At 38.9% G+C, this 15,017-nt stretch overlaps 1 protein-coding gene across 3 annotated transcripts in view; it reads left to right on the top strand.

Annotated features, from left to right (window-relative positions):
• Positions 1-8,381, top strand: part of CPNE3 (copine 3) — a 48,433-nt gene extending 40,052 nt beyond the window's left edge. For 2 of the 3 annotated variants that reach the window (XM_040487450.1, XM_040487448.1), the window contains 3 exons: positions 1,520-1,653; positions 2,989-3,225; positions 5,269-8,381. In XM_040487450.1, the coding sequence (XP_040343384.1) occupies positions 1,520-1,653; positions 2,989-3,225; positions 5,269-5,379 (482 nt within the window). In that variant the 3' untranslated portion in view covers positions 5,380-8,381. The remainder of the gene's footprint in view (positions 1-1,519; positions 1,654-2,988; positions 3,226-5,268) is intronic. The other variant, XM_040487449.1, reaches the window with a different exon arrangement.
• Positions 8,382-15,017: the final 6,636 nt, after the last annotated feature.

Genomic DNA, 15,017 nt, shown 5'->3' with positions numbered 1-15,017 from the left:
TTATTCCTAACTTCAAAGTGACTAATAGGAGCTAATTAGAACTCTTAAATGTTAAGAGGAGAGCACTGGTCTTGTGAAGCTTTTAAATCAAGTATATACTTCTTTTCCTTGTTGATCTCTGTTCTGTTGGACATTTTTAATAGAACTTTTAAAAAATTATTTATTATTTTTTTGACAGAGAGGGAGAGAGAGAGAGTGCGAGCAGGGGAGGGGCAGAGAGAGAGGGAGACACAGAATCTGAAGCAGGCTCCAGGCTCTGAGCTGTCAGCACAGACCCCAATGCAGAGCTTGAACTCATGAGCCATGAGATCATGACCTGAGCCAACGTCGGAGGTTTAACTGACTGAGCCACCCAGGCACCCCCTGTTGGACATGTTTAAAGCAAGACACCTGTTTTAGTTTACATGTAAAAATTTTTCAGGCAGATTTCCTTAATGATCTCAACAAGTATAGTGGGGGAATTTCTTGAGGATTTCTAGTATCTTACCTGCATCCTTGACACTCTAATGTTAGGGGTAGATTCAACAGGCATGTATGTCACATTAAAACTTCATCAGGAGTGTTTTTACCAGGAATGCCATTCAAATTCCACTAAGTTGTGCTGTTATAATAACCAATCTCTCAGTAATTTATAATAAAAATAGTTTATTTCTTGCTCACTTTATATATCCCTTTACATGTGGCTAGTCTGCTCGTTATTTCTTCTCTTTCCGGGACTCAGAACCTTGACTGAGATGTTCTGCTCTCTTTGCAGAAGGAAAAAGCAAGATTGCTGGTGAAAATAGGCAGTGGTTCTTAAAATATCTACTTAGACATGAATGTCATGTCCATCTACATGCGTGGTCAAAGCTAGTCAAATGGCCCTGCCCCGTCTTCTACTATGCAACATCTCGGCAGGCCTGGGCGGTACTGCATCAACAAACACATTAGTATTTCTGCAGCAAAATGTAATACACAAGCTGGAAATGAGTTTTTAGAACTATACAGTTTATCATACCATGCTTAATCTTTAAGTTACTGAATAAACCCTTGACTAGAATTAACATTAGGATTATAGCCGTCTGAGTCCAGAGAATCTTTGGCCATCTATGCAAAAGTTTTTCCATTTTAATCAATAACTTTTACTTACGCCTTATCGTCAATTGTATGATATAGCACCTTTTTCATTCTTTTTTCATTAGAGTCTTAGTCCTAAAACAACAAAAATTAAGCAATATAACAGTCCTACTATAGATTAATGAATAATTTGGCTGCGATGAAAATAAATGCCTTTGGTTGGAGGAGGGAAGCATTTAGGTTTTTGCAATAGAGCATAACTATGAAATTTTGTAATATATGGCTGAAGAGAAACTCTTGAATATAGAATTTTTAACTATTTAAAGCAGTATAGTGTGTGTGTATATATATATATATACATATATATAATTATACGTGTATATTAATTAAATTAACAGGTGTAGTGAACAATGAACAATTAAATTGTGCTTGACAATTTTTAATACTGCTTTTCTTGGCCTAGGAATCCAAGGCATTGTAGAGGCATATCGGGCCTGCCTTCCTCAGATAAAACTCTATGGACCAACTAATTTTTCTCCAATCATAAATCATGTGGCCAGGTTTGCTGCTGCAGCAACACAACAACAGACAGCTTCTGTAAGTATCGTAGTGCCAGGGGACAGGGAGAATATGGGTTGGTAGTTGCCTTTGGTACCGAGATCCATCAAGATACAAAGAGCATGAAATAGTAAGATAGCTGTCCTTGGTTTCGGAGTAACATCTGTTATTTTTAAATTAGTGATCATTAAAAGCAGGACAACAAAAAAATAACCCTTATACTCATGAGTCTTTTCTATTCCATTTGAATTAATTTTCTTAGATAGGTTCTACTAAAAAGAAATGGCTAATACCTACCTTTTCAAAGGTAGACTTAACAAATTAAGGCTTGAGGAAATTTACTGTTTCAGTTAGTGATGAAAAATTACTTACTGTCCTAAAAGGGTCTGAATTAGACAACCATTATCTGTTGGATTTTGATACTAAATCTCTCTTAGTTTCATAGTTTTTTATATCCAAAAGTAAGGCAGGGATAACTACCTCATACAACTGCTGAAAAGTGAAATAATATAATTCATTTTTTTTTCAACGTTTTTATTTATTTTTGGGACAGAGAGAGACAGAGCATGAACGGGGGAGGGGCAGAGAGAGAGGGAGACACAATCAGAAGCAGGCTCCAGGCTCTGAGCCATCAGCCCAGAGCCTGACGCGGGGCTCGAACTCACGGACCGCGAGATCGTGACCTGGCTGAAGTCGGACGCTTAACCGACTGCGCCACCCAGGCGCCCCGAAATAATATAATTCATATAAAGTGCACAGTGCCTGGGGCAGAGTGAACACTTAGCATGTGATTGCTCTGTTATAAAACTTATTTCCATTCTAGACTTAAATGATCCAAAAGATGGGGTAACAACTTTATGTAACATTTTACCATTCTCTAAAAATGTTTATCAGAGATGACAGTATTGAGAGAAAGATTCTTCCCAAACCATATCCATTTTTCAAAAAGTGCACTTTAGTTTGATAAACAATTCTGCTTCTTTCATATTTGACCTTTTAGAAACAGAGTTGCCACTTACTCTCTTGATCGATACTTTAACATATTTAATACTTATGTTACATCAAAGTGTTTATTCCAATGCTCACTAAAAGTTTAATGTCTGACATTTAGATGTCTTGCTTCTGTATATTTATACCAACTGTATTTTGTGGTCTGTTGCATTTTTAATGAACTGCAGTTTTTGTATAAATAAATTTCCTTGTCATTAGAGAGTCTTAGAATATTTTATGTAGATGGTATCCTAGGTAGGGACTGGAAAGGAAAATGAATAAGAAAGAGACTGAAAGACTCATCAAGCTGGAGATGTTTTTAACTGTTGCTTTTATTGTTTGGGAGCTCCTGTGCCCAGTGGATATAATTTTCTTTTTTGGCAGCAATATTTTGTGCTCTTAATCATTACTGATGGTGTGATAACAGACCTTGATGAGACCAGACAAGCTATAGTTAATGCTGCCAAGCTTCCTATGTCCATCATCATTGTTGGAGTGGGAGGTGCTGACTTCAGTGCCATGGAGTTTCTGGATGGTGACGGTGGAAGTCTGCGGTCCCCATCAGGCGAGGTAGCCATCCGAGATATCGTCCAGTTTGTGCCTTTCAGACAGTTCCAGAATGTGAGTACCACTCCTCCTTATTCTTCATATACACTAAGGAGTTTGACCACAGACCTTCACCAATCCATAACCAAGTGGTTGAGTGGGAGTCTGGGGTTAGAGGATGTGTGGATTTTTGGTTTGAAGAGTGCTGATTAGATTCAGCAGTTTTGCTTCAAGTTGTGTACTTGTGTGTTTCTTGCAGTCTATATGATAAATTGTTATAAGTGGTGTTGCTGTGATGTTTTAAGATCTATTTTATCTTTACCTATGTATGTAACAACAGAAAAATTCTGTACAAGTATATGATGAATTTGTCAAACTGGAAGTTGACTTGATGAAAATCTCTCAGGACCCTGTTTTACCCAGTTTACTCCAGTGGTAACGTCTTGTAAAACTGCAGCACAGAATCACAGCTGGGATGTAGACATTGATGTAAACAAGGCCCATCACCTGTGGGACCCCTCTTGTGGCCCTTTTAGAGCCACACCCACTTCCCTTGCACCTCCACCCTGCCTTAACCCCTGGCAACCACTAATCTGTTCTCCGTTTCTATAATTTTGTCATTTCAAGAATGTTACAGAAATGTTGGGATTGGCTTTTTTTCACTCAGCATAGTATTCTGCATTGTTGTTGCTTCTGTTTATTTTGATCGGTGAGGTGTATTCCATGGTATAGGTATACTGGTTTATTTAACCATTCACTCATTGAAGGACATCTTTAATTGTTTCCAAATTTTGTCTATTATATGCCAACATGCTATAAACATTCATGTACAGGTGTTTGTGTGAACATGAGTTTTTATTTCTCTGGGGTAAATACCCAGAAGTGCAGTTCCTAGGTTGTATGATTACTGCATGTTTAATTATGAAAGAAACTATGCTCTTTTACATTCCCACCAGCCAGTGTGTCAGTGTAGGGGGAGGTGATTAAAAGCAGTAATGTTAGGGATCCTTGTGGTGATGAAACTGTTGTGTATCTTTTTTTTTTTTTTTTTTTTTAGAGAGAGAGGGTGCAAGTGAACGAGGGGCGAGAGAGAAGGAGAGAGAGAACACTACCGGGGGAGGGGGGAGAGAGAGAGAGAGAGAGAAAGAAAGATGGAGAGAAGTGGGATTCACCCGAAGCCGGACAGGAGCTCACCCCAAGCAGGGCTCGATTTCACCAGATGTAGGATTTGAACTCACGATCCATGAGATCATGACCTGAGCCCCTGAGGTACCCAAAACCATTGTGTATCTCTATTGTGGTTATGGTTATGCAGATCTACCCAGATGATAAAATTACACAGAATAATGCAAACACACATGTAAATGAACACATGTAAAATAAAACTGGTAAAATCTGAGTAAGGTCTGTGAAATGTACCATTACTAGTTTCCTGGTTTTTTTTTTGTTTTTTTTTTTTTTTTTTAATTTTTTTTTTTTCCAACGTTTATTTTTATTTTGGGGACAGAGAGAGACAGAGCATGAACGGGGGAGGGGCAGAGAGAGAGGGAGACACAGAATCAGAAACAGGCTCCAGGCTCTGAGCCATCAGCCCAGAGCCCGACGCGGGGCTCGAACTCACGGACCGCGAGATCATGACCTGGCTGAAGTCGGACGCTTAACCGACTGCGCCACCCAGGCGCCCCTAGTTTCCTGGTTTTGATATTACACTATAGTTATATAAGATATTACCTTTGGAAGAAACTGGGTGAATACTCTCTGTATTATTTTTGCAACTTCCTATGAATCTGTATTTCAAAATATAAAGTTAAAAAAATTAACACTAAGTAAATGAAAGACCCACATTTAAAAGCTAAGGAACAAAAAAAAATTGTCAAATTCCAAAATGTTGGTACCAAAAAAGGACTTGATAAATGTTAGTGGGGGTAATAAAACACTCCTAAGTAACATTAGTTACTTAGCTTATTCCATGCTTCATAGACCATTCCTAAGACAAGATACAGGTCTAGGAATTGGGAATTACTGTTTCTTACTGACTGGTGAGGTATTCCTAGTCTGTTATCAAAATGCCAGTAATTTGGTTACTAATAACGTCACTTTGATTTTGTTTTTCATAAGGCTCCAAAAGAAGCGCTTGCTCAGTGTGTCTTGGCAGAGATCCCCCAGCAGGTGGTGGGCTACTTCAACACATACAAACTCCTTCCTCCCAAGAACCCAGCTAAGAAATGAAAGGCGCCATGGCCGCAGGAGCAGAATTCTTTTGTGCTGTATGGAGCAATGGATTCCTCTCCCACCCCAAATCATGAATCTGTTATTTTACATGCTTTTCATCCCTAGCATTTATGATGTAAACCTAGTTCTCTACGGATTATATCTATTTAAAGCATTCTTTTTATACTTTTTTTGGAGGAAAGTGCTAAGTTAATCTCTGCTCAATCAGTGCTGTGATTGCTAGTGACTTGCAGTGACACTATCAGGATTAGAAACTCGCGTGAGAAGAGCTGATTTGGTGGTTGTGGTTGTTTATTTACATATTGTGAAAATGCTGTTTTTTGAATGTCCCTAGAAAGAATGGAAAATTGCTAGGATGTGATTTACAGGTTGCTGTACTTTGTTCTAGGCAATATATGTTTTATAAACCAATGTCCATACCTGATGACAAGAACTTCTTAAATTACATGGTATTGAATTTGTTCCTATAACTGTATTCAGTGCTTTTCCATGGGATAAAACTTCATTCACTTTTGCCTCATAATTGCTGCAGTTTAGACATTGCAGTTTACAAAACAGTATGCATTCGCTTAGGACTTCATAAATAATACTGAATCATTCGAAGGGAAGGTACATATTCAATTCTTAAAATGTACAATCAGTAGGTAAAAGGAACCTCATGTAAGTAAGCCATTTTTATTTGCCCTTCTGGATCTTTTATTTCTATTGTGGAATACTGTAAACATGGTCAGATTCGACCTTTTCATTTACTATGTGGGACATTCAGGATTCTGTATCTGCATAGATGATAGTTTATCCTAGATTCAACATTATTAGAGTATTTTAATTGGAATTTGCTAAAATGGTTAGGACTGCTTTGTCCACGGAAGCTATGAGGACCAAACATATAAGAGGAAATTCAGACTTCCATTCCCTTTTAACTAATGAAATACTTTAGTTATTAAAAAAAGACAATTTTTATATTTTCCTTGCTAAGATCTCATACATTGATTTGTACATTTGTACAGATTCATTTAGACATTTGCTCCGTTTTTTTAGTAACATTTTAGTCTGATTTTTAAACTCATGATAGTGCTCATGTATTAATCAAAATCAAATTTTGCATTTTAATAATGTGTTATTTCCTAAGTCCAGAATGTATGTATTCAGCATAAAACCTGTTGTAACTTAAAAAAAAATTTCCCACTGCTGCTGCATTAGGATAGGGTGGACTTTACGTGCTTTTTTTTTTTTTAGAGTAGAATTATTTTTTTTCTCTGTTTTTTACCCTTTAGAACATATTCAGACATTTTCAGAATAGATTCAGTAACATTTTATTAAAGGACCTGTGTGCCAAGTACTATGCATATTCATATGTTGGCCAATCATCTCTAATAATTTAATGTTAAAAATTGTGTGTTTATCATATGTCCTTAAGTGGATGCACCCGGTGCCTTGCTGACATGCCTTTCCTTCTTACTGAAACTTGCATCGCAGCTCCTATCTCTCATTCTCTGAAATGTCGAAGGGAGATGAGCTCTCAGCCATGAAGAACTTTGGCTTCTCAGAAGTCGCATGTTGTCAAGGTCAGGCTAAGAGGAGACCTGCTTGTGCTTGTGGTTGCCTAACTCACGCGAGCAGTTCCTGCCTTCCCACTTAGCTAGCTAGCGTCTGCATACGTGCTGTTAACTTGAAGGTGCCTAACTAATAGGCTGTTACTCTATGGCATATCTCAGTTGACAAATCATTTTAGCATTAGTTAAATGAGAAAAAAACTGATAATTCTTCCAGTAGTTTGGAGCCTTTGTTGTCTCAGATGTCCTGATTTCAGTTCTCTTTGTGTGCTTGGAAACAGCATATATATATTGCTGTGGTTTTCAGGATTTTTTTTTTGAAGCCTTAAAAAAAAATGATATACACACATCCTCAATGTATGATGAAACAGATAGAAGTGGAGCTTCTCTACGCTGGAGCAGGGTCCAGAGTCCCTCTCACTGGTCCTCCTCCTCCTCCCTCCCCTTAACCAGCTGCTGGCAGCCCCGAGTCACCAGCACTGGGCACCTGGGAACCACTGGTCGTGAGCATTCATTGTTTTCATTAGCCAAATACTGGTACTTCTGTCACCACTGTCTGATTTGGTCTTCATAATTTTATATGCTGGTTTTAACCAGAATCATTCCAATTTTTAAATTGCTTTTTAAAAATTCATTCTTGATCAGGTTCATCAGTAGATGCTATTATTCATAGGAACTATGATTCCAGCAAATGAGGATAATTGATGCCTTTTTGCAGTTCTGAATAAAAGCATTTACAGTTTCCAAATTATCATTTGGTAAAATTCTTACTATTTCACCATTTCACCTCATCACATACTGATTTAATATTGTTTTGTATAAAAATAGTCCTTTTCCCTATTGTGCCACCATGCACTGCACTGTCACCAGTTCTTAAAATGCATTAAAAAAAATAACCAAGTTGACTTTCCCGTCTCATATGATCATCTGTCTTACAAACACGTATTGGGGTGACAGTGCCCTGGGCAAACGTAATATTTCTCACATATGCCTGTACTGAGAAAATAATATATACCAATTAGCATGGTTATGTCACCTTGTGCTTTGAATTGAAATTTTTAAGATCATAAAATTTCAAAGTCAGATCAGGAATTTACAACTGTTCATTTTGGTAGTGCCTTAGGCACCCTTTCCAGAAAAAGTTCTGGGCCCCATTGCTGTTTATGCTTTATTTGACATATTTTGCCTTTTTCATTTTATAAATTTCCAGGAAAACCATCTTCAATAAATTTCTTCTAGTCTCTTTCTGTGTACAGTTGATAGTCATGGGAGTGACACATAAGGGAAGCCAGAGGTTTGGTTATGATTGGCAAGAGACTATCTTGTGCTTTAATGATGTTGTACTTGATAACAAGTGTGTAAGTTACTAATGTATGAATTCATGTTAAATATATCTTCCATTTGAATTCCCTTTGGATAAAGTTATTTCTTGATGTGATTCAATAATGGTGCCTTGTTTTCATTTATTCTTTCTCTAAATTGTTATCAAAACCAGTAGAAAAATTAGAAATAAAGTGAATATAGTATTTAGGGTGGCCTGTATTCATGTATTGCTGCACTGAGCAGTTTGGGGCTTTTTATTATTTTATAGGAGTTATTCATTTAAAATATAATGAATGCATTGAAGATACATTTCTGGGTGCAAGGGATAGGTTCTCAGCTTATAGCTGGATGGCCTAAACAATATGGTGCTCACATTGAATCAGTTGTGTTAAGCAGGGCAGTATACCCACCTTACTTTTTTGTTTTTTGTTTTTTGTTTTAATTGCTTCTGTTATGTTGCAGTCATCGGGCAGGGCCTTGGGGATACAGTGGTGACCTAGGGGCTGCAGCTGCTCCCTTCATAGAAATAATGGACTGGGGGAGAGAGAAAACATTAAATGAGTAATTACAGAAACATGAGATCAGTGTATGATGTAACATATTGTAGCAGGAGACTTGACCCGTCCATCTGGCAAAGAGCAGTTCCCTGAGGATGTGCCGTTTAAGCTAAGACCAGCTAACGTTAGCTGGGTGAAGAGGGTTAAAAGCATTTATATGGGGTTAGGTCAACAGCAAGTTTAGACTTTTAGGAATGGAAAGAACTTAAGGTGTGCTGAAATATAAAGTGTGGGTGGGAAAGTGGTAGGAGGGAGGAGAGATAAAATGGAGCGGTTGGTGTCGTTTACATCCTGCGAGACCTCAGGGGCATGCAAGAGAGTTCGGGCTTAGACTAAAGTTACTGGGATGCCACTGAATCAACTTACACAAAAGAATGGTGTGATCAGGCTCATGTTTTTGAAAAACTGGAGGGCTTCAGATTTTAGGTTAGATGATGGATGCCTATTGCCAATGGCTTTGCCTTCCTGAGGCCTTGAGGAGGGAGTCAGTGGTGGTTACCTTCTGGTAGAAACTCAGCTGTCTGGTCACTTGCTAAGTGCTTGATTTTAGGTTAGTTTCTGAATTCTGTGCTTTTCCTGCCACAACCCTGACTCCACATCAAATCATCTGTTAGGCCCATATCTTATCAATTCCGTAGTGGTCCAGAGGCTGGCTCACACCTGATGGCAACACAGATCCCCAGGATTGTCAAACCCTTGCTTGTAGCAAGATCATGACCTTTGTCACTTGTCACCAAGCATGGCCATATTCAGCCACATTCCCCAGAAAACTCACAGCAAGTTGCAGTGTCCTTGGAGAATTTTATTCTGGCTTGGCTATTGATTCTCTCCTCCCCAAGAAGACGTGATGAGTGAGACAGACAGACGTGATGAGTGAGGCAGAATTTTTACTTCCTACAATAGAAAGGGAGGCCATGATATCTTTGGCCTTTTCACAAGCAGATTCAACATACCAGGTTTTCTAATAGCACCTGGTCTAGGACCAGACTCAGAAGAATATCAGGAATTGGGGAGCTCAAGAGAGTTCTCAGAAAGATGACTGAAGAGGAAATAATTTCTCTTTTTAACCAGTTATTCTATCCAGTAAGAGGTATTCACTTTGAGCATATATTTATTGAGTAGCTTAGTATTGGCAATCAACAGGCAATGTCAAAATGAGTAAAATTTCTTCAAAGAGGCTATAATCTAATATGGGAAAGAAGATAGTATATGATGCTAAAATAAAAAAATAAAGTGAATGAAATAATAAAAAAAAAAGAATTAGTAAGCCCTTCGTGCTTAAGTACGACTATCCCTTCTTACGCCTTCAGGCATCTGTAGTCCCGAGTACAGAAGGAACCCGTGAACACTGCTGGCAAGATGTTCCTTTCTCCCCTCTTTCCAGCACTCCTTTCTCCCCACCACTGTCCTAAGATTGTCAGGACTGATCCTGCCAGTTCTCACAAGAAGTTCAGATCATGAACTTCCTCATTCAAACCCACCTCTGGCTCTGTACAATCCATATCCTGACCACACCCCATTTCTCTGCCACTGCCCAAACCCTCCCACTCCGCCCTTAGGAACTGGGTCATTCATTAGCGTAATCCCTTATATCATCAGTACTTTTTTTGAACAATCCCTTCCTCTGTAGTCCTCTCTAGTTATTTTCTCTTCCTGATCTACCATTGGGATTGGAGGATGGGTTAAGTGCCCTGGTCCTCCCTTCTACCTTAGATAACCTTTGCCTCCTCTTTAAAACCTTTGGCTTTGGATCTCTGAATCTCTTATCATTAGATTATACCACTTTGTATTCCTCTTTGTAATAATCTTGTTCTCGACCTTACCTCAGCTCTCACTCTTTTTTTTTTTTTTTTTTTTCAACGTTTATTTATTTTTGGGACAGGGAGAGACAGAGCATGAACGGGGGAGGGGCAGAGAGAGAGGGAGACACAGAATCGGAAACAGGCTCCAGGCTCTGAGCCATCAGCCCAGAGCCCGACGCGGGGCTCGAACTCCCGGACCGCGAGATCGTGACCTGGCTGAAGTCGGACGCTTAACCGACTGCGCCACCCAGGCGCCCCAGCCCTCACTCTTAAAGTCATTTTCTGGACCTTCTTACTACCCATAGCAAAACCTTTCCTAATCTCAAGGATCCCATTTTCCAATAACAACCCACTTTATAGCTCATTTTCTCTAGTACCACAACTTCAACAAATTATTCTCCATCACTACCTTCAAGTTACTAATCCTGCCAACTCTTCAAAGACTGCTTCTCCTTCTCTAGAATTCTTTTCTACTGATCTTTGCCTTGGCCACTCTGCTCCAACCCTATGGGCTTTCTCACTTTTATGTGAATGTGCCTGGCATACACCTGGCTGTTGCACCTTCTTGAAGAACTCTCTCCCTCTTCCTGAAGAACAAAGCACTTGTGAGCTTTGTTCCATTGCCTCCTTCAGGTCTTCTTTCAAATATCACCCAGTGAGGTATATGCTGATCACTCTGTTTAAAATTGTACCTGTTTGAAACCCATGGGGGAGGGGAAGGAGAAAAAAAAAGAGGTTAGAGTGGGAGAGAGCCAAAGCGTAAGAGACTCTTAAAAACTGAGAACAAACTGAAGGTTGATGGGGGGTGGGAGGGAGGGGAGGGTGGGTGATGGTTATTGAGGAGGGCACCTTTTGGGATGTGCACTGGGTGTTGTATGGAAACCAATTTGACAATAAATTTCATATATCGGGAAAAAAAAAATTGTACCTGTTTCCCCAGTACCGTCTATCCTTCTTCCCTGCTTAAGTTTTAGTTATCTTGTTTCCTGTCCCCTTTACTCACTGTCATGTCTGTTCCAAGAAATCAGGGGGTTTTGTTTATTATGATTTTATCCATTGCTTTATCCTGAGCCCAGATGAGAGCTTGGCATTTAGTAGGTGCTCCCTAATAGACGTGGGAAAAAACTGAATGAATAAGATATGTGCTAGAGCATATGTAAGGAAAGAAATTAGTTTATATGAGAAAATGTTGAAGTTTAGAGTGGAGAGCAGTCAGAACACTGGGGAGATATTGGAGAGCTTCACAGGTGGTTTAGTATTTCATCTGAGATTTGCAGGTTAAAGTTTTATAATGTAGAGAAAGCAGCAGAGCCTGCAGATATAGAAATTGACACTGTCTGTGGATTGAAGTCAGAAAGTAGGGTGGGTTGGGAACATTGTTGGTACAGGGAGAGGAATATGTGTTTGTAATAATCCTTGCATTTCATAACCGCTTCTCTTTACTCACTTTTACAAATGGGAATTCAAAATTCCAACTCTGTATTCACATTCTTATTTTAGTGAAATCTGTGGTTAGTCCCTTCTGAAGTACAGGCTAAGTATGAAAATTTCCTCTCAGATTTGGAATATAAATATGGTCCTTTCATGTCAGACTTTATTATCATTTTGCCCCATGACATTTTGGGAAATATATTTGTTTATCTGAAAAAGTCCTTCTTCAGGTGGATGCTACTTTTATCAAGTTAGTCTATAATCTTCATGTTTGAAAAACAATGTGGTATCTTTGTCCTTGGATTCTGTGGTGTGATCCTGGACAAAGGATTTGGTTTTAGTGTTGTATAATGGGGCCTTGGAGTAATAATCTCTAAATTCCCTTTTAAGTCTAAGATTCTGGCATAAACAACAGAGCTTGATTTATTTAAAGCTGGATGCAAGAAACTGCATCACAAGCCTGCTTAACAACCCTTAGCATGCACTGTGTGATGAATTTCATATTAGTTAGAGTTTCCAGCAGATAGGGTCCTCGTAAATTTGTAGCAAAGTCATTGTGTGCAGTTGGCAGAGATTACTAGGGCTGCAAAGGGACAGTAAGAAGGGCTGTGACCTTTCAGGTAGGCTTCCCTTTCCTCGTCTGAAGGAGTTATTGTCTAGAAATGTCAGGTTGTATTGCTTAATGATGCACATTTATTTGACCTTTGCACTGTCATTTCTAGTCACAAAAGTTATAGTAGGAGAAATACAGCCAGTCATAAAAACTCATGGAGGAAAACATCAAATTTTACTACAGTGTATGGGTAAGGTACTTAAAATGTGAATTTCAAGTATCTTTGCTTTGATTAGATACAATGAATTCCAGAACAGCACGATGATTAATATCTTCCAAAGATTTATAAAATTCCTTATAGGAAGGTAAAAGCATTATTATAAGTATAGAATAGGCCAGAATTACAGAAAGTACAGATTCTTTCTTCTCTTGTTGGTGTTCTATGTAGCAATTTATCATCTAATGCATAGCTGAATTGAAACAGTTTGTTATATATCATTTTAGGGTTTTTTATTAGCAGTGTTTCACCAAAGATGGTTTCTAGAATATGGGGAAGGGGCAAATTACTCCTTTCCTTCTAATACAACATTTGTTATAGTTGTACACTTTAACAGTAATTTCAAGTTCTCTCTGTCTCTCTTTCTCTCTCTTGTAAGTAGACTCCATACCCAACATGAAGCTTGAATTTATGGCCCTGAGATTAAGAGTCACATGCTGTACCATATGAGCCAGCCAGGCACACCAAAGTTCTTTCTTTTAGATAAATAAAGGTTTTGTTTATTTCTGACATGGTCTGTGTGTAGGATTGCCAGATTTAGCAAACAGAAATACAGGCATCAAATTAAATTTGAATTTCAGGGGCGCCTGGGTGGCGCAGTCGGTTAAGCGTCCGACTTCAGCCAGGTCACGATCTCGCGCTCTGTGAGTTCGAGCCCCGCGTCAGGCTCTGGGCTGATGGCTCAGAGCCTGGAGCCTGTTTCCGATTCTGTGTCTCCCTCTCTCTCTGCCCCTCCCCTGTTCATGCTCTGTCTCTCTCTGTCCCAAAAATAAATAAATGTTGAAAAAAAATTTAAATTTGAATTTTATACAAATAATAAATAAAATTTTAGTATAGATAGGTCCCAAATATGGCATGGGACATACCTGTACTAAAATATTACTCATTGATTGAATGTCCTGTATTTTATCTGGCAATGTCCTGTCTGGGTGATTGCAAAAATGGCCATAATCCTTCCCTCTCTGTACCTACCTCTTTTGCAAGGTTACTTTGCAGTCCTCCCAAGAGGTACACTTTTCTATATTTTTCTATTTTTCTCAGATTTTATTTCTCTGCCCTTTTCACCTAGTCTGGTCTTGTGACTTAGCTAATAGAATGTAGGAGAAGTGCCAATTCTAAGCCTAGACCTCAAGAACTGTGATCACTTCTGCCTTCTTTCTCTTGGAACTCTGTGCAGCTTCCAAGTCCAGACTGGACTTTTGGAGGATAGGAGACTACATGGATGACAAAAGCCAGTCCGTCTGAGACTTCTAGAACAGCAGCCTCCAGCCAATTCAGCAGATGATTATAGAGAATGGACTAGCCCAGCTAAGACCAGAAGAACCCACTGGTTGAACCCAGCCCAAATTGGCAACCTACATGATTATTATTTTAGGTCACTTAGTTTTCGTTAGCAAAAGCAAGTTGATATAGTCTAACAATTTAAAGCAGAGCTGGGCATTTTTCAAGACTAGTCAACAGCTTACAGATTGTGCAAAGTTTTGAGGACCACAGATGAAAGTAATATAACAGGTAATTTGTGTAATCAGCCTTGAGCAAATAATACTTGAAGATGGCTTCAGGGAACCAGAGGAAATTGTTTCTTGAATAAACACTTGGGCCCATAGAAAAAAATCTCTTTGTATAGAGATGTTGCTTTACTTCTATAACAATGTAATGTTTATAAAGTGTAGAATTTCTGCTGAGTGACTCCTTGCTTTCTTCTTTCTCTGGGAATCTTTTCAGGATACATCCCTTTTAACCAGTCCACTCTGCACTATATCTTTGGCAATTGATAGATCAGACCCACATGAGACTCGGTGAAGAATTTTCATGTATCTATGCACCATCAATTAGCCAGTTAGTCAATAGACTACTTGTTGACTAGTCAAATGACTAGTTAACATGATTCTATCAGGGATCCAGAGAAGAGAGATATGTGGGTTAGTAGTGGTAGGGGAAGAAAGAAAAAGTCGTAGGGGAAAACTCAGTCCTTATCTCTGGAGATCCTTGGATGTCTGGGTTTTGACTTTTGGCTAAGATAAAGGTGGTGGGATCTACAAAGTGGTATTTCAAGTGCTAAACTCTGGTGACTTACCAGTGGAGTTAGTCTTTGCTGAAGGTTTTCTAGTGGCCTGATTAGTCTGCCTTCATTATGCA

The sequence above is a fragment of the Herpailurus yagouaroundi genome, unplaced genomic scaffold (assembly GCF_014898765.1).
Source record: "Herpailurus yagouaroundi ecotype Mexico unplaced genomic scaffold, PumYag 165, whole genome shotgun sequence".
NCBI classification, from domain to species: domain Eukaryota; kingdom Metazoa; phylum Chordata; class Mammalia; order Carnivora; family Felidae; genus Herpailurus; species Herpailurus yagouaroundi.
This window is presented reverse-complemented; position numbering and strand designations above follow the sequence as displayed.